Source organism: Pyxicephalus adspersus, chromosome 10 (assembly GCF_032062135.1).
Source record: "Pyxicephalus adspersus chromosome 10, UCB_Pads_2.0, whole genome shotgun sequence".
Classification (NCBI taxonomy): Eukaryota; Metazoa; Chordata; class Amphibia; order Anura; family Pyxicephalidae; genus Pyxicephalus; species Pyxicephalus adspersus.
Genome location: NC_092867.1, coordinates 4770516 through 4789533, shown reverse-complemented (window position 1 = coordinate 4789533; position 19018 = coordinate 4770516). Strand labels below are relative to the sequence as shown.

The 19018-nt window shown below is 43.0% G+C and overlaps 2 protein-coding genes across 2 annotated transcripts in view; one reads left to right on the top strand and one right to left on the bottom strand.

The window, feature by feature from the left end:
- NHLRC2 (NHL repeat containing 2) overlaps window positions 1-6160 on the bottom strand; it is a gene marked incomplete in the record, with an annotated part of 19432 nt that extends 13272 nt beyond the window's left edge. The window contains 4 exon segments of the mRNA XM_072425060.1: window positions 206-327; window positions 2398-2853; window positions 4763-4915; window positions 5868-6160. Of these exon segments, the coding sequence (XP_072281161.1) occupies window positions 206-327; window positions 2398-2853; window positions 4763-4915; window positions 5868-6030 (894 nt within the window).
- A 133-nt stretch (window positions 6161-6293) lies between these two features.
- On the top strand, window positions 6294-18743 carry DCLRE1A (DNA cross-link repair 1A). The gene is made up of 10 exons (XM_072425059.1): window positions 6294-6492; window positions 8181-8591; window positions 8916-10280; window positions 11680-11813; window positions 12882-13000; window positions 14928-15071; window positions 15826-15971; window positions 16049-16203; window positions 17149-17290; window positions 17372-18743. Exons 2-10 carry the CDS (start codon window positions 8192-8194, stop codon window positions 17533-17535), a joined length of 2769 nt encoding a protein of 922 aa, XP_072281160.1. The 5' UTR covers window positions 6294-6492; window positions 8181-8191; the 3' UTR covers window positions 17536-18743.
- Window positions 18744-19018: the final 275 nt, after the last annotated feature.

The following is a 19018-nucleotide window of genomic DNA, read 5'->3' as shown; positions in this document are numbered from 1 at the left end:
ACCAAGGTAGGTACCACTGCTTCTGCGCAGGGACCAAGGTAGGTACCACTGCTTCCGCACAGGGACCAAGGTAGGTACCACCAGGGAAAAAGGGTACCGCTGCTACTACTTCTGCACAGGGCTGATATGCATAAAGGTGAATAATTGGTCAGAGAATGGACAGTGTATCTTATAATTCCCCACATCTAAGAACAAGACTTTTTACCTTCCTGATCAGATGGTTCTCGGTGTCGGCTACATAAATATTATTGCCATCAATAGCCACTCCTTGGGGGGAATTAAAGGAGCATTCTGAGAATCGTCCATCTTTCCGTCCGCTTTCAACACCTATGCGAGACAACAAAGGCAGAAGTGAGTGTAGACCGCTAGCACCTAATGTCCTAAGAAAGAACAACAAAAACACAAAGCTTGCAATTGTTACCGTTTTAAATAATTGTAAGCAGGGTCATTTAAAATAATACCATGTATTGGTGGGAGAAAAGGTCTGTATCAGATACAATGGCAAAAGAAATGGGGGGGGGGGCATGAAAACCTTTAGTTCTAGAAAAAAAAACTTTAGAGTGGTATATCCTTTTAACATTGAAAATGCTCAATGTTCATCATACACCCAGTATCTTCTGTATGGGGGGAACGTTTGTACTCTCTGCTGATTGGACATTTTCTGGCTCTGACCTAGCAAGAGGATGTCAAATCCCTGCAGGGGCCCTCCTTAGATGAATGGCTCTGGAGGATGACCTCTTCTATATGGAGGAGCTTTCACATGACGTGCGCAACTCCTCAGCCTGGTTCACAGATATCTGGTTTGTTTTTAGGAGTAGTATGGTGTACTCTGCAATAATGAGGGTTAAAGGTCTGGGAGTTTTGAGTTTTAGTTTTGATCTGCTTCCCTTACAGCAGAGGTGCCAAACTCAAATACACAGAGGGCCAAAATTAAAAACCCAGACCAAGTCAAGGGCCAAACTTGAATATATTTGAAAAATAGGAAGTAATTCTTTTGAATTAAATATAAAACATTTTTATCTGGAAACAAAGAGGTATTGCTTAACATGCAATCTGGAACAAGAAAATACTTGATAATGGAATGCAAGCACTTATTGGCCGTTAGATACAGTTCTTGAATAGATTTGAATAAAATGGCATGAATTTTAACAATCGACACCAAGTAATATAAATGAATGTTACACATGTATAAATTATGTGATCATATCTGATATCTTCCAAACTCTTGTTGGAAAAGGAAAAGAAAGATTTTTAAAAAAGAGACAGAAAAGAGTGACATTCTTTTTTTGATGGTTTCACACATTTCACACAGATGATTAGCTTGTACTTTATTTTTTGTTTCCTGCAGATCTGAGTAACTGTATTTCTCCCAATGTGGATTTTCATAGGCAGATAGCTGTTCCATAGACGCAAGACGCGAGTGATGCCAGGACTGGAGTTCTTTAGAACTCTGTAGACGCGAGTGATGCCGTGAGTTGTGGTAGCGGCATCACTCGCTGCAGAAGGCATTGATGGGCAGGCGGGCCAAATGCCATTCATTTTCCCAAATCCTTGGGGGGCCAAACAAAATGACCTCGTGGGCCAGAAAGTTTGACACCCCTGCCCGACATGATGGGTGAATCTTGGTACTCCACACATTCATGCTATCAATATTTATCTTCTAGAAATATTATGGTTGTCACGCAGCATCTTAAGCCGAATGTTGCATTCTTGTCTGTTTATGATTATTTTCTCTCCAGTGTTCATAGAATGGAATAGAAATAAATAATTATGGTCCTATCTCATCTACCCCCCCCCCCACAAAAAAAAAAAGGCTGCACGATGCATGAACGAGCCCCATTCATACTGCGCCATTCTGCTCTATGAAGAAAGGAGGGGGGAGAATGACGGAGCGGCACCCCACTGCGCTCTCTCCCATCACTTACTTTACGATCATTTGTCGCCTGTCTAATAAAAATCTGGAATAATCAAAAAAAAGATCCTTGCAGGGAGACCACTGCTTCCACACAGAGACCAAGGGTCTTTCTCTGCGGCATGTTGGCAGGGGACAAGTGATTGCTGCTTTCTAAAAAAAACAAGGCTGTCTAGTTGGAGTCCGGGTACAGCGACACAATAATGGCTTCGGACTCCACAACCCTGACAAGAAAACTTGTTAAGACTTTGCACTTTTTGTTTTCATGATGAAACTGAAAAATCAGTTAAGGTTTTGTATTTCACACCAGTCACTTCCTCTGTTAATCTCCAGCTGTATGTCAGTATTTTTGTGACTTAATTTGTGTGGTAAATATGAAACAAAAAACTATTCCATTTGTAGAAAAGGTGATGAGAAGGTTGGAAAGGTCCAACTGTGATGATGGCTTTGAAACATTAACTCTATAAAATTAATTAGGCTCTCACCTCCGACGGTATGAAGCACCTTCCCTTCTTTGGACACAACCAGAATTCTGTGATGACCTGTGTCTGCAATCACAAGCCTTTCCCCTGATGAGTCTATGGCCACCTTGCCTGGGAACAGTAATGGAGAAGCTGGCAATGAATCCCTGTAGAGTTGAAGGGGGATCTGATTTGAGTTGATCTCATCCCTCTCTTTGTAGAATTTTAAGGCCATTGAGGTGAAAAGGAACAGGTTCTCTTTGTTTCCTTCTCCAATTAAACAGAACAGAAGATTTCCTTGAGGACCCAATATTACGAGCGTGGGCCAACAGGACACTTCTAGTTCCTGCCACAAGGCAGCATCCGCATCGTTCACAACGGGGTGGGTGATGTTATATCGAAGAACAGCGCTCTTAATATTCTCCAGAACTCGTTCATTGGGAAATTTAGCAGAATGCACTCCGATAATGACAAGGCCATCTGTAAAAATGATAGAAATAAACGTCTAAAGTTTGTACATTTTCCAAACCCCCATGCTATGCTGTTTATGGTCATGTGATTTAATGCCTCCCTAATACCACAACCATTGCTCGGTCAAAACTTTATTTTTTTATAGGCAAGGCCAGATTATCCACATGGTCATGGGATAGGGCATCATGACTAGACAACATCTTATGTGGAACCTGCTGCTGCTGGCTGGACAGCTCTACAGTAACAGGGAGCAGAAAGCTAAAATTATTATACTGAGATCACACAGAGTGCAGAGATCTGTGCTGGGTGACATTTATACTGAAGGTATAGCTCCCCATTACATTCTTCCTTTTTATTAACCCCCTTTCTCTACTTACCTCTCCGCTCTGTCCTCCCCCCATCACTCTCTTACTTCTCTCCTTTCTATTCCTTCTCTCCTCCATCTTTTCTTTCTCCCCTTCTCTCTCTTCGCCCCCCTCTCACGCTCTCCATTCTTCTCTCCACATCTTCCTCTCCCTTTTCCCCCCTTCTCTCTCATTCTCTACTCTTCCTCTCTCTTCTTCTCTCCCCCAGTCTGTTCCTCGGTCTCCCCTCTCTATCTCATGTACTCTTCTCTTACTCTGTTTATTTCCCCCCTCTTACTCTCTGCCCTCAGCCTCCCACTTAGACTGCCATTTCCTTTCTGTTGCATGTCTCTCTTTCATCACCCCCTCCTTAACTTTCTCTCCTATTTTTCCCCTCTCCCCATTCACTCTCTTTGTATATCTCACCCCTTTTCTGCCCTGTCTCTCCCTCACCCTCTCTCCCTTCCCTTGTATGTCTCTTTCTCTCTCCACTCCTCCCTCCCTGCCTCTCCCCCTTCATTCTCTTAGTTCTCCCTCCTTTCTATCCCTTGCTCTCCTCTCATTTTCTCTTCCCCTCTCCCTCTCACAGTCTCCCCACTTCGTCTCAGTTTCTCCTCTCCCCTTCTTTCCACTCGCCTTGTCATTCTGTACTCTACCACTCTCTTCTCTCTCTCCGTTTACCAATTTTCTCCCCCTCTCTCTCTCTCCTATTTCTTCTTTGTCTCTTCCCTCCCCATCTCTCCCTCCCACTCACTCTGTCATCTCCCTTCCCTTGTATCTCTCTTTAGCTTCTTTTATCCCCTCTATCTCATTTTCTTACCTCTCCCCTCTCTCTCCCAGTCTTTTCCTCTGTCCTCTCTTCCATTCTCTCTCTCACCTCTCATCTTGCCCACTCTTCTCTTACCCTCTCGGTTTATCTCCCCCCATCCCCCTCCCACTCACTCTGCTATCTCCCCTCTGTTGTATGTCTCTTTCTCTCTACTCCCCCTCCCTAACTCCCCTTCATTCTAAATCTCTGTACCTCTTTTTTTACTCCTTCTTCACTCTATCTCTCCTCCCAACTTTCCTTCCCTGTCTCTCCCCATCCCCTTGTATGTCTCTTTCTCTCTTGCCCTATCTTTCTCCACCCCTCTCACCCTGCTACTCCCCCTTCACTCTCTTCCTTATGTCTCTCTCGTCCTATTCCCTCTTTCTTCTCTCTCACCCCTTCATCTTCCTTTCTTTCTCTACCTCTCCTTGTTTACCCCTTCCCTTTCCCTCCCTCTCTTTCACCCATTTTCTTCCCTGTCTCTCACCTCCCTATATCCTTCTCCACTCACTCATAACCTTTCTCTTTCCTTTTCTTTAGTTCTTCAGCTTTTCATGTGCTTTATGTATTATTAGTTGGGGGGCAGCAAATATATGTGGCCTAGGGGAACATAAAATATCTGAGTCTCATATAGATGTGAACCCAAAACCTACAGATAATAAAGACATTAATAATTGAATGTACAGCGCCGTGTAATATGTTGGTGCTTTATAAATACTGTTTATTATTAATAATAATTCCATCTCTCCAGATGTGTATAGGATACCTGTGTCTCGGTACCGCTGCTCCAACTCGTGCAGGTCGGGGAGGATGTGCATACAGTTGATGCAGCAATAGGTGAAGAAATCCAAAATAACAATTTTTCCACTTAGCTCTTTGTGGAGAGAGATGGAGCCTTTCGTGTTCAGCCATTCTAAGCCTAAAAAAGGGAAAATATAAAGACAAACCAATAAGAAGAAATCAATATTTCCATACTTGTGTCATTTGGCTTAATTTCGAGTTTCAGTTATCCCCCAGTATTTAGCATTAGGGCAGAGAAGGGTTGGATTTGTAGTTCCTCTCCCCTATGAAGGTTGGGGGGGGGGGGGGGGTTGATTTGTTTCTTGTACAGTGTTGGGGAAGTTATGATGATATACTCAATGGGGATATTCAGAAGCCTCTGGAGCTTCCATGATGAGCTCCTGTACTGTATAAGGCTGCCATGATGGGCCTCTTGTACTGTAAAGGCTGCCATGATGGGCCTCCTGTACTATATCGAGCCATCACAATGGGCCTCCTGCCCTGTAAAGGGTCGCCATGATAGGCTCTGTACTGTATAGGGCTGCCATGATGGGCCTCCTGTACTATATAGAGCCACCATAATGGACCCCCTGTACTAAATAGAGCCGCTATGATGGACTTCCTGTACTACATAGAACCACCATGATGGGCTCCTGTACTATATGGAGCCATCACAATGGGCATCCTGCCCTGTAAAGGGTCGCCATGATAGGCTCCTGTACTGTATAAAGCCGCCATGATTGGCTCCTGTACTGTATGGGGCCACTATGATGGCCTCCTGTAGCATATAGAGTTGAGGTTATGGACAATTTGTATCATACAGGGCTACTGTGACAACCCAAGAACTTTTGTGATGGTTCCACGTAGGACAATTGGGATGGACAATTGGGAGGAATCCTGTAGTGTACACAGTGGGCATTCGGGGCCCTTGTAGTGATCACAGCTGGCATGTGGGGCCCCTGTAGTGTACATAGCTGGCAGGTGGGGCCCCTGTAGTGTACAAAACTGGTATGTTGGGCCACTGCAGTGTACAGACTTAGTATGTGGAGCCCCTGTAGTGTACAGAGTTGGTATGTGGGGCCCTTGGGTACCTGGAGAGAAGTCAGGGATTGTCAGCTCCTCAGCCCAGCCATTCACCTCCCTCAGGTACTCCAGCACCCGCCTTTCCTTCTCCCCCTCACTCTCTGCCTCCAGTAGGGCGCCCTCCAGCGGGCTCTGTGATTGGTGAATTCTCTGCAGGCCGCGCGCCGCCATCTTGCTACACCCTCTGTGCCGGGCTCAGCTCTTCACTTTCCAGGCCGCACTTTCACCACAACAGGAAAAAAACAAAAATCTAATAAAGTATATTTGTCACAGTAACTAATGTCTGTGTATCCTGGGTGACCCGCAATGATGACATAATAATCCGGGTGTGATAATTTACACTTTACCCACACAGCGGAAAATGCGAGCAGTGATATGTCGCCGGATTTACCTCACACCGGACTCCTATTCATTATTGTAGATTCGCCACGGTTTTGTTTCGCTAAAATACGATTATGTAAGATTTTTTCACAACTATAATAATACACCCGAATTCCAGGTCAGATTTTATATTGTGGGGATTATTTTTTAGAATGAGGCCGGTTACCCGGTGTATGAGGGGGAGGAAAGTGCGGCCCGGAATGTGCAGGCGGCTGGGAATGGGCGCGCAGGATGAGAGGAGATAGGAGGAAGGTAAATATACCGGGGAGGGGGCAGGGAAATAGGGGGGTGGGGGTGTCGTGGAAATAGGGGGCCATTGTTATGGACTGTCTTGGACACAGTGAGTTGATGGGCCGGGGTGGGGACTGGTATGAAGGTGGGGTGCTCAGGGGGTGGGGCTATTATGAAAGCGGGGTGCTCAGGGGTGGGGCTGTCATGAAAGTGGGATGCTCAGGGGTGGGGCTGTCATGAAAGTGGGGAGCTCAGGGGTGGGGCTGTTAAGTAACAAGGGGCTCAGGGCCAGGGGTGGGGCTGTCATGGCACTAAGAGTTTTAGGGGTAGGATATCCATGGGCTTAGGGGGCTCAAAGTGTGGGGCTCACGGGACAGAGGTAGAGGTTGTCATGGGATTTGGGGAAATTGTGGGTTTAGGGGATGGGGGTGGGGACTGTCATGGCACTAGGCGTTTTAGGGGTAGTGGATGGGATTGGGGGGGGGGGGGCATTGTTGGGCATTGTATTCTCCTAGTGGGTTTAGGGCTGGTATAAAACTGGGGTCCTCAGGTTTTGGCCTCTTAATTAATTAGGGGTCCCAGGGCTCAGAATGTGGGGCTAAGGGGTTCAGGGGACAGGGGTAGAGTCCCCATTGTTAAGAACTGGTAAAGAAATTGTGGGTTCAGGGGTTAAGGGTGGGGACTGTTATGAAACTAGAGTGCTCAGGGGTGGGGCTTTTATGGCACTATCATGAGAATAGGGGGCCATTGTTGGGGGATGTCTTGGACATAGGGGGTTTAGGGGATGGGGTGGGGCTGTTATGAAACTTGGAAGCTCAGGGGTGGATCTGTCATGGCAATTGGCGTTTTAGGAGTAGGGTTGCCATGGGATCAGGAGACTCAGAGTGTGGGGTTCAGGGGACAGGGTTAAGGGTTGTCATGGGATTAGGGGTTCATTGTTGAGGACTGTTATGGACATAGTGGGTTTAGGGGCCAGGGGTAGGACTAGTATGAAACTAGGGTTCTCAGGGGTGGGTTTTTTAGGTAACTAGGGGACCAGGAGTGGGACTGTCATGGCACTTGGAGCCTTATGGGTATGGATTTTTATTTTATTAGGGGGCCATTGTTGAGAACCTGGGCATAGTGGGTTTAGGGGCCCTAGGGACTGGTTTGGAACTGGGATGCTCAGGGGTGAGGCTGCCAAGTAACCAGAGGCCAGGGGGGGCTGTCATTATACTGGGGGCCTAGGGACAGAGGTAGGAGCTAATACAGATGGGTCGGTACTGTTATGCGACTGGAGGGGCCCTCAGGGTTGGGCACTAATTTGAGGACTGAGGTACTCAGGGACAGAGGCATCCATAGACCTAGGAGACCCAAGGGTGGGGATTTTTATGAGACAAAGGGGCATATGAGCTAGGGATGGGGGCTGTCAGCAAAATTGGGAGAACCAAAGGATGCCAAGAGTCATGGGAGTGGACACTCAGGGCCAGGGCTGGGAGCTGTAGGGAACGGGGATTCTGCCCTGGACTGGGAACTCTCATGGGACTGGGCACTCAGGGCCAATGGTGGGAGCCGTAAGGAATGGGGGGGGCTCTGACCAAGGCTGGGGGCTGTCAGGGGACTTGCAGTGCCATCTACATATGGCACAAATTGGCAGCCATCCTGGCTCAGTCCAAATATCTCTTCCATATTTTAGTTTAAAACAATTTTCTCTGTTTCTCTCTTTTCAGTAAAAAAAAAAATGTCAGATAACGAAGATGAAATTTGGGGATACAAACCCATCAGGAAGAACAAAGCGTCAGACCGGAATGTAGAGCAAGCAGGATGCCATAAAGAAACACAAAAGGTGCCAGTCAATGCCAAGAGAAAAGCTGCTAAGAAAACAAGGAACACTACAAGTGCCAAGAAAAATAAATCACCCGGCAAGAATGTTATCGTTACCAGCCCAACAATGTCAGGGACCGGCAGGGAGGACCTGTCTGCGCCCAAGAGGACTTCTGAGGATGCCAGCCCTTCAACCCCCAAAGCCAAGCACAGCGGATATTGTCCCAGCTGTCAGATGCCATTCTCCATTTTGTTGGTGCAAACACCTCGGTGGCATGTCAGTGAATGTTTGGATTCCCCGTCGTTGGCAGAGACAGGTACAAGTCAAACTGATTTCTCATATCTTTATCTTGCAGCAAAGAAAGATGAAGACTGGTCAGGGGAATGGCTGAATTTTCACTTTGGGAATTCTCTTGTTTGCACTTTAAACGTCACATTGTTCAGTGTTTAACCCGGGCATTTTTTAGGCTGGGTGGGAGGAAATTGTAGGTGGGTGGCAGCCCCTGTATTGTGACCCAACTCTTCAGTAACCACCCAAAAACAGCCAGGTGGTTACTGAAAAGTGCCGGGTGGTGTGCCCAGCTACAAGGGGCCGGGGAGAACACTGTTGTTGATTACAGATTTTTGTTTTTCCTTTGCAGAATGCCCGGACGGCCTGACCTGCACATCCACCATTGCCTCTCACTACAAGCGATTCTCTCATTTCCTGCTGGCTCAGAGCAGGGCTGCTGAACTCTCCCCATATCCTGTGATCTGTACCCCCGAGCTGCCTTCTCCTGGCACTGCCAAATCATGTACCCCTAATGGCAGGAATGACACAAAACTTTCCCAAGCTGCAAGCAATTCCTCCACTTTTTCTAAGAAAGCTCTGAACTTTAAATCGTCACAGTCACATTCTCCTGCCAGTTCTCAGGGATCAGTGAAGCAAACCTCGCTTGATGCTTGGCTCTCCTCACCATCCAAATTGTCCCAGAACTCCTTATCCCAGGAAATCCTCAGCCAAAAACCAGGAAGTTTATCTCACAATGCTGCTACTTTATTGGGTTTATCACAGGAGGATATAAATGACGCTGCCATCTCCTATTCCCCGCTGGTCAGTGATCAGGAGCTGTTTAGTGAAGATGGTGAAAGTGACGATGGAAGCTCTCGGTTAGGCCCGGTTAAGAAACTGTTTTTTAATAAATCACCAGCAGACAGTTTAGAGAATACAAATAAACAGTTCCCTGCTAATAGTCACCTAATAACAATAAGCGGAACACAATCTCCTACTAGGAGTAATAAAAGTAACAATACAAGTGCAGTAAATAATGAATTTGTACAAGGTGATGGAGGCGCATGTGTTGCTGATTGCAGCATTGAGTTTGATAATTGGTCTGAATGCAGCACACCTGTCTCAGGTGAATGGGCCGCAACAAAGCAAGAAACTGAAAGTTGTGTTCAGAAAGAGTCTGATGAGTTACTTGTTTGTTCTGTAGCTCCTCTTAGGGACCCTGTAACTGCAGTGAAGGAGTTTTGTACCCAGAAATCCACACAGAGGTCACAAAGTGGCTTGAGCCAGAGTCTATTAGAAATGCCATCCAGCAGTGCTGCACAATCTAAAGCAATGAAACAAATGGATATTGGAGTTTTCTTTGGCCTGAAACCAAAGTCTCAACCTGTGAAAAAAGAAGAAAAGATTCCTTTAAAAACCCAAAGCCCAAACACGGGTTCTTCCCAGATTGAGGAGAAACAGCCCAGGAAGAGGAAAGCCATTGGCTTGCTTGGGGACGTACAATCTCTGACTGGTAACTTTGGGGGGATTCCAGCACCTTCAGGGACTCAACAACGAAAAAGGAAGGCTGTAGGGTCGCTGGGGGATGCGGATTCTCTGACTGGTAACACTAGTGTGGTTTCAGGAACTGCTCCTTCAGGGACACAGAAAAGAGAGAGGAAGAGATTCAGAAAGAACTCCACTGCAGAGGAGAATAAAGGAAGAAAACAATGTCCTTTCTACAAGAAAATCCCAGGTGATTCTTTTATACTGAGGCTTAAAAAAATGTCTGAAATGTGATCTGCTTGTGCAGTCCAAAACTGTGAAGATTTGTACTAAAAATGTAATGAATATTCAGCTATTTTTTTTTTTTTTTTACTGCCTTGCTTTAAATGTGTGTGTAAGAAAATATAATTTATAATGTATATTATACTTTTATATAACATGCTGGGAATCGCATCAAATATACAAGATGGTCTTTTTCTAATGCGACGTGCCATAGTGAGTGGAGCATTGCACGATTAGGTTATAAGCAAAACATGGTTTTTGTGGCTCTTATAAAAAGCAAAAACCAAGAAAGGAGAATATATATATATATATATATGATAGAGGCAATTTTGAGTGTCAGACCACAAAGTGTATTGTAGTGTTATTCACATCAAATGATAAGGTACATCTTAGATTAAGCTCTGAAATTGCAATACAATGTGATAGGCATCCTGTGGTATTTCTAAAAACCTTAATACCTTGGACACATATCCAAATGCTAAGTTTAAATATATTTTACTGTAAAGTAGATGTAAGCCCTAAGCAAAAAACATTTTTTTTGGTATAATAAACCACTCTCCAGGTAGATCATTCCTGTGTTGAAGCGGCCATTTTCAGTCTTCTTTGGAAACCCACATGCCAGCACTGTTGAGAGTAGGGGAAAAAGTGAAGCCACCTTGTAACAAAAAGTGCCAGAACAAAGGCCTTCCAGTGTTCTCCCTGGCCACTTTTACCCAGGCGCACCACCCAGCAGTAACCCGGCTGTTTTTGGGTGGTTACTGAAGAGTTGGGTCACAATACAGGGGCTGCCACCCACCTACAATTTCTTTCCACCCAGCTAAAAAACATTTCTGGGTTGAGCAATGCCTTCATTGTAGGATCACCAGGGAATATTTTAATAAAAGCTGCATCTTTTCTGATCCAGCAAGAGAATGCTATACAGAGCAACTTCCTATTAGTTAATATCAGAATTGAAGACCTCTGCATAGAACCTTGGGTACTTCAAGCAGACCTAAACTCAAAATTCTTACTTTACAGGAAAAGATAGACATCCCTTTTATTTAAAGTTAAATCTTTTTTTTTTTTTTTTTTTTTTATCTCTAAATTGTCTTCGAACTACCTAGATTTATCCCAAGAAAATTAGGGTGTAAGGTGTGTCAATACTGCTACATTGCCATCTCCTATTCTCTTCTGGTCAGTGATCAGGAGCTGGTTAGTGAAGTGATGAATTAAAGGAATATGGATACCATTATGCTAGGTTGCTGTAATATGCTGATGTGAAGCTGAAATACATTTTGTAACTTTGTGTGTAGCTATCTATCTTAGATTTAGTAGAGAATTGTTATTGAATGTCATAACTTGAGCTCCATTGTCCTTTTGTCTTTCAGGCACAGGTTTTGTGGTTGATGCTTTTCAGTATGGAGCAATAGAAGGATGTTCAGCATACTTCCTCACCCACTTTCATTCCGATCACTACGGAGGGCTGAGCAAAAAATTCCGTTATCCAATCTACTGCAGCAAGGTGGGTAATGTTTGTGATGGGTCTTTTAATGTAATAAATATATCTGATTCTACAAAATGTCATTTTTTTATTCTTATTATACAGTATTTATATAACGCCAACATATTATGCAGCACTGTACAAAGTCCATTGTCATGTGACTAGCTGTCCCTCAAAAGGGCTCACAATCTATAGTCATATGTATTTAATACATTCTATACGGGGAAGCCAATTAACCTAACTGCATGTTTTTTTGGCTTGTGGGAGTAAACCCACACAAACACAGGGAGAACCTGCAAACTGCATGCATGCAGATAGTGTCCTGGCAGAGATTCAAACCTGGGACCCAGTGTGGCAAGTGCCAGCATGCTAACCACTGAGCCAGCCTGCTGCTCATTTTCAATCTAAAAAAACCTGTAGGTGAAAAAATCATGTAAGAGGATAAGGGATGGTTTTGGCTTTCCCTCTTGATTATACAATCTAAATCAGTGGCCACCCCTTAAGTAACATATATTGGTAAAGGAGAAGAAAGACAGATGGGGTTTTATGTGTGGCCAAAAGAAAAGCTTCTTTTTATAGGGAAAGGTGATAAACACATGGATTGCATAATATAATTACTAATACGTTGTAGTTATCTACATCTGCCATAAATTACAAAGATGAAGGGGTGCAGCATCTTCCCTTTTTGTCTTGTTCACCACAGTGATTAAGACTAATTGGGAGTGCAGGGATCAGTCACGCATCCCGGGAGGCTCTTGGCTGCTCCTTCTGCACATGCCCTAATCTTGGGCATGCGCAGAAGGAGCCCTTTCTAAAGGAAGCATGCACAGTGAGATCGGCAATCTTTTTCCCCATCCACGTCACTTGATCTCATGCCTGTGCAGTGCAAAAGCAGGTGACGTACAAAGAAGAACCCAGAAGAGAATGGTGGCACCCAAAGACAGATACGTCATGGGACCCAAAAAAACCTCCCGATGGATCTGTGGGATTAAAGAGGTAAGTCTGACTTTTTTTTTTTTTCCTTAGTTTAGTTCCACTTTAAATATTTTAATAGATTATAAAGCATGTAACTTATTTTTCTTGTCTCAGATCACAGGAAATCTGGTGGCAAGTAAGCTGCGGGTGGAGAAGCAGTTTATAAACACGTTACCTATGGATACGGAGTGCATAGTGGACAATGTCAAAGTTATCCTGCTAGATGCCAACCAGTACGTAACTATTCAAAAATAATATGAACATGTCTGCTGGGAAGGAAATGGTTTTCTAGGAATCTGACAACAGACATGTTGTATCTACAGATGACTACAATCATTCTAGTGAATGTGTGGTTTAGAATTTTCTCCAGTAAACTGCACATACTGTTAGTCTGTAAAACTGAAGGGATATGAACAGGTCAGAATATACTAGTTGAGATGCAACTCATCTCTGAGATTCACAAATTGCCCTACTAACCTCTGGAGGAACCCTGGTTGAGAAACAGTGGCCCTGATTTATTAACTCTCGCCAAGGCTGGAGAGTATACACTTTCAGTGATCCAGCAAGCCTGGAATAGATTTGGTCTAGAATTGAAAACATTTGCTAACCAATAGCTAATGACTTTTAGGAGATCCATTCCACGTTTGCTGGATCACCCAGCTTCACTGATGAAAGTGTATCCTCTGCAGCCTTGGAGAGCTTTAATAAATTCGGGGCCACTGTCTTAGGGTGTGGGGTGGCTTTGAAATGAATAGCCCCTCCACAAGCTGACATGTATTATCACAAAACACTGCATCATAAACGTGTAATTTAACCACGAGTAGTAATGAACAGGTGAATGGGCCACAAACAAATCTGCAAGATGACATTTAGGAGCAGAACCAGGATTCTTGCAATGGGAAAAAAAATCTAAGAGCAGCAATCCAAATCAAAGGAAATTTGTAACTATGGAAATATTCAGTCTGCAATTGTTAACATTTGTATGAGAAATGCAAGCTGCCTGGCTCATACTTTGTCACTGATCTGGAAGAGCAGAAGTATGAGGGAAGAATGTGTGTACTTGTTCTGATAACATGTAACTGTAACAGTGGTCGTGTTACCGAAAGCTGTTCGGAGGAATAATGGTCCAATCAGCCCAGCGCTAGACATTGTACACCAAACCACCAGCTTTGGAGAGTCTCATTAATGCTCAAGGATTTCTGCTGGGTTTGATTTTCACCAAATTCAACAGTTATGTTGGGTAACCCGACTAGCAGGATGAAAGATAGACTCACCTATGCCTGAACCATAAGTTTTCCCTGAGCTGAAGGTGGTTCACATTTCCACATGAGCATCATTATCTTCTGCTTGACCTATTGCAAATCGTGAAGTCTGTATGGGTAGAGTTTTTTAACTCTGCAAAGCATCATGTGAATCAAGCTTTTGTTGATGCTGAGTTCCAGTGCAGCCTTCTGGATAGACTCTCCCTGGCTTTATGTGAGCACCTGCTCCAGGAGTTCATCGTTTTCATTGGTGGTGGTGGCAGGCCTTCTGCTGTTTCCAGAAACATGCCATGAATATTGTAAATTGTGTTGCACGTGTGATGGCTATAAACGCTCGCTGAACTGCAGTCGGGGACTGAAAAATTTCTTGCCAAGCGGCAATTTTGCAACGCTGCTGCAATGTTAATTGGTGAGCCTTCATTAAGGGAATGATACACTTACAAAAACTGCAAAGCCTAAAAGGTCATATGCTGATGGTCTTGAATCTCTCCGAATGATATCTGGAACGAAATAGAAAAAAGGATTATAATATACATAAATCAGGAGAGATCACACTGCATAACAAACTCCATCTATAGCTGTATTAGTAATATTACTATTTCCCCTAAAAAGGTTAAGCAACACTAATATAAAGCAGCTGATCAAAGCTCTCTTACATCCCTGCTATTTGTTGTTCCTTATAGCCCACACTGACCAATGAAGATTTTTCTGTTTGTTTAAATCCATCAGAACATACAATGTTGTTGGTTGCTGTGGGTTACTGTCATTTCATTTACTTCCTTGTTTTGCCTTGGCAGATATTTTTATTTTTGGTAATACATATAATGTATATAAACACGCATCAAATATTTTTTTTGTATAGTCTAATGCCTACTTGTATTCTCCTTTTCATGTACAGCTGTCCTGGAGCGGTGCTGCTTCTCTTCATTCTCCCGAATGGCACCACAGTATTACACACCGGAGATTTCCGTGCACACACTTCAATGGAGCGTTACCCGGCTCTTATTGGACGGAAAATCCACACGCTTTATCTGGATACCACGTAAGAATGGTCTTGTTTGAAAGATTAATACACAGTTTTTTAAAATTTGGGTGGCACGGTGAGCCTGTTTTTTAAAGCTCTCAAGGCTGGAGAGGATAAACTTTCGTCAGTGAAGCTGGGTGATCCTGCAATGGATCTGGTCCAAGAATTAAAACATTTGCTAACAAATAGCAAATTACTTTTAAGAAATCCATTCCAGGTTTGCTTGATCAGCTTCACTGATGAGTGTTTCCTCCCCAGCTTTAATAAATCAGCCCCAGTGGCTATCACTATGACCTTTGCAGCATTGGGGTTCCAATCACAGTCGGTACATTATCTGCAGGGATATTATGTTTTAGACTGCAGGACATAGGATTAGACGTTAGGTTGTCAGCCTCTTTTGAGGGACGGTTAATGACATGACGATGTGTTCTTTGCAAAGTGTTGTGAAAAAATGTTGCTGCTGTAAAAGTTATTAATAACAATGTCTTATTAGGAAGCTCTTGCACTTTTCTGAGACACCAGTCTCACTGGGCCTCATTTATTAAAGCTCTCCAAGGTTGGAGAGGATACACTTTCATCAGAAAAGCTGATCCAGCAAACCTGGAATTAGTTTAAATCTGCTTTAGGCAATGTAGAATACCACTTCTTTCCTAAACATTCAGTATTTAGGGAAATAATATGCATAGAGCTTTCAGAAACTTGGATTATGTGAAATGTACTGTGACCTTACAATCGACATATGTATGTATTTATTTTGTTTCCAAAAATACAGCTACTGCAGTCCTGAGTACACCTTCCCTCCGCAGCAGGAAGCAGTACAGTTTGCTGTAAATACTGCTTTTGAGATGGTGACACTTTATCCACGCACGCTGGTGGTTTGTGGGACTTACTCAGTCGGGAAGGAGAAAGTCTTCCTGGGTGAGAAGGTTTTGCCTTTGTTGAGTTTTCTTAGTATGATCTTCGAAGTGTGTACTTAGACTGTCCTCTCTCTGCAGCTATTGCTGAGGTGCTCGGCTGTAAGGTGTGCATGTCTATAGACAAACACAAAACCATGCAATGTCTGGAGTCTGATGAGATCCGTGCTATTGTCACCACAGACTGGCACAGCACTGCACTGCATGTCCTTCCCATGATGCAGGTTAACTTTAAGGTAAGGGGGACTTTATATTTCAATATTTTGATTAGAAATTTAAAGGTATTTAAAAGGTAAAACAAAAAAAAAAGCAGTGTGCGTACAAAATTTACAAAGCATATAGTGCAAACAATCCAGAACCAGGATTATTATTATTATTATTATTATTAGTGGTTTTCTAGGCCTTAGCAAGGACAGTTCTAGCAGCTATATGTAAGTAAACAGCTTTTTAGAGGGCACAGTCTTGCCTGGGTGACAAGTTAGTGTTGATGATTGTGGAGAGAAGATTGAATATCTTGCACCAAGCCCACATAGTCTAAAACACAAGATGTTCCCAGAAAACATTAAGCAAGTCTGGCCGGGACATTACAAATGCGTTAATGGGAATGTAATTTAAGTCCTTTGTTCTATAACCTTTATGTAAAGTTTGTAACTATATGCTTTATCTATAAGGAAGTGGATAAATTTGCACATAACCTAGCCCTGCTTTCTGTGTGGTAGTGCTGCACATTGATTCTGCTACACTTGGTGATTAAAATCATGAAATCCCTGTGCTAAAAAAAAAACCTCCAAGCAGATCGCTGCTTTCCATATGCATGACATGGCCTCTCTCTACAGTGGTCTTACATTCCTGCCATCACAGCTAGAACCTGACAATTGGCAATGCCAGGGTGAGAGCTGTAGCTGTGAAGTATCAGAAATGTGTGTCAGTCTGCATCAGAGAGGCCACTGCTCCCTTGTGTACATCACCAGTCCTCTCTGCAGCTGAAAGAGGATAATAGAAAAGCAATGGCCAATGATGTTACTTCTTAAACCTATAGGACCTTTATATAATATTCAGTGTCGGGGCACTTTTGCAAACCTCAATTGAGCTTTTATTACTGCTTATGGTAAATCGCAGACTGTTCATATCTGGATAAATTTGTGATTCCAGTATAACATTAATTGTTGTTTTTCCCGCAGGGTCTTAGTGCTCACCTCAATAAATTTTCTGGAAAGTACGACCGTGTCCTTGCCTTTAAACCCACAGGGTGGACTTACTCAGAGGGCCGTGGCTCGGTGGCTGACATCATGCCTGAAATCCGTGGCAAAATCACCATGTATGGTAAGTTTCTGCCATCTTGGTTTCTCTTTTATTAAAAAGAATAATATTAAGAAAAAATAATCCATTTTCTTCTTTGACCAGGTATCCCATACAGTGAGCACAGCAGCTACCTGGAGATGAAGAGATTTGTACAGTTCATCAAACCTCAAAAAATCATCCCAACTGTTAACGTCGGCAACTGGCAAGCTCGCTCCACCATGGAAAAATATTTTGCCGAGTGGCTTTCAGAAGCCAGGTGCAAATGAATGGCTTGAGGTTATTTAGTGGTGCAAAGTATATTAAGCTGCAGCAGCCAGACTTGTCATATCTCAGGTGAGGTCTGCTCTGTTGGCAAGGGTTTAAGCACTTTATATTTTGTACTTTGTTCCGTTTTCCCTGGACCACATCGGAAATGGTTAGGACTTGTGCTCTCTGTCTATTAGAGCATTATTATTAATAATAATAATAATAATCAGGATTTATAGCGCCAACATAATTATGCAACGCTGCACATTAAATAGTGGTTTATAGAACTTGTTCTGTGCCATTAAAAATGACCAGAAATGAGGTGATTTTAAAAATACTGACTGACAAAGGTTCTCACCTTTCCTTACAAGTAGGCCTTTGCAGTGTTAATAAACCCTCCTTTGTTTCCATACCCCAATTAACTTTTGTTGCTGGTATTCCTTCTGCACCTCTGCTGTAAGATCTCAAAAGTTTTTGGCCTGGAATGGGACATTAATGCCTTGCAGGGGCTCCCTATAGCCACCCTCATTAGCACATATTTCTGCTCCTCCCAGACAGACAGTGATTGACAGCTGCTATGCACCTTTCAGTGTTCCAATAGGTGTATATAGCAGTAGTAAATTGCATGACGTGCACAGGGAGTGCCTCCCAAACAGGAAGTTCCAGAAAGACGGCGTTAGGAATAATATATAATATAAAGATAGATATGATCTGGAATATATCAAAATAATGGTACGTGAGCTGTTGATAACTCAAATTAACAGAACTAATATTATAAATGCTTTTTATACTACTTTACATCTGGCTAGTGAAGAACTAGAACCCATTAAGGATGTGGCTTGCTGGGATTTGTAGTTTTAATAATACAGGGCAAGGGTCAAGTAATTCTCTGATTTTATGTTGCCACTTTCTAAACTTGCAGCACAGTTCGTATCATTGCATTCAGGAGGCAATACATTTTTATACCTAAACCATGTAAATAATAATCAGCTTTATTTATTCTGCAGGAAAATTTTTTATGGTCATGTGATTAAAGTACAAATTTTTATACATGTTGTCAACCAATGGAATGTCTGCGTGTCCTAATGAGTTTCTTTTTAACTGTTATTTCATTTTATAACTTTTGTATTTCCGTTTTTTTATCTTTTTTTTTTTTACACAACTTTAAAATGAAAATATTAAATATAGAACTTGAAAAATATAAATAAAGAACTTGATGTATAAAAAATTTCTGAGTTCAGTGCTGAATATTGCTTATTAGTTTCAGGTATACATACTGTACAGTGTAGACTTTTCTCAGCCAGATTCCACTAGCAGTGACAGAATAATTTCCCATCTGAACTTTACTTCTTTGTGGGACCAGTTACTCCCCCCAGGTAAATAACTACAGTTTTTTACTCAGAAATATTTTTAAGCTGGGTGGGATGAAGCTGTAGGTTTATGGCAGCCTCGGTATCATGACTTAACTTTTCAGTAACCACCAAAAAAACAGCCGGCTGGTAC

Coding starts and splice junctions, on each gene's coding strand:
- DCLRE1A (XM_072425059.1), top strand. CDS start 8,192: ATGTCAGATAACGAAGATGAAATTTGGGGATACAAACCCATCAGGAAG. Junction 13,001..14,927: donor ATCCTGCTAGATGCCAACCA/GTACGTAACTAT, acceptor TTTCATGTACAG/CTGTCCTGGAGCGGTGCTGC. Junction 15,972..16,048: donor GAAGGAGAAAGTCTTCCTGG/GTGAGAAGGTTT, acceptor CTCTCTCTGCAG/CTATTGCTGAGGTGCTCGGC.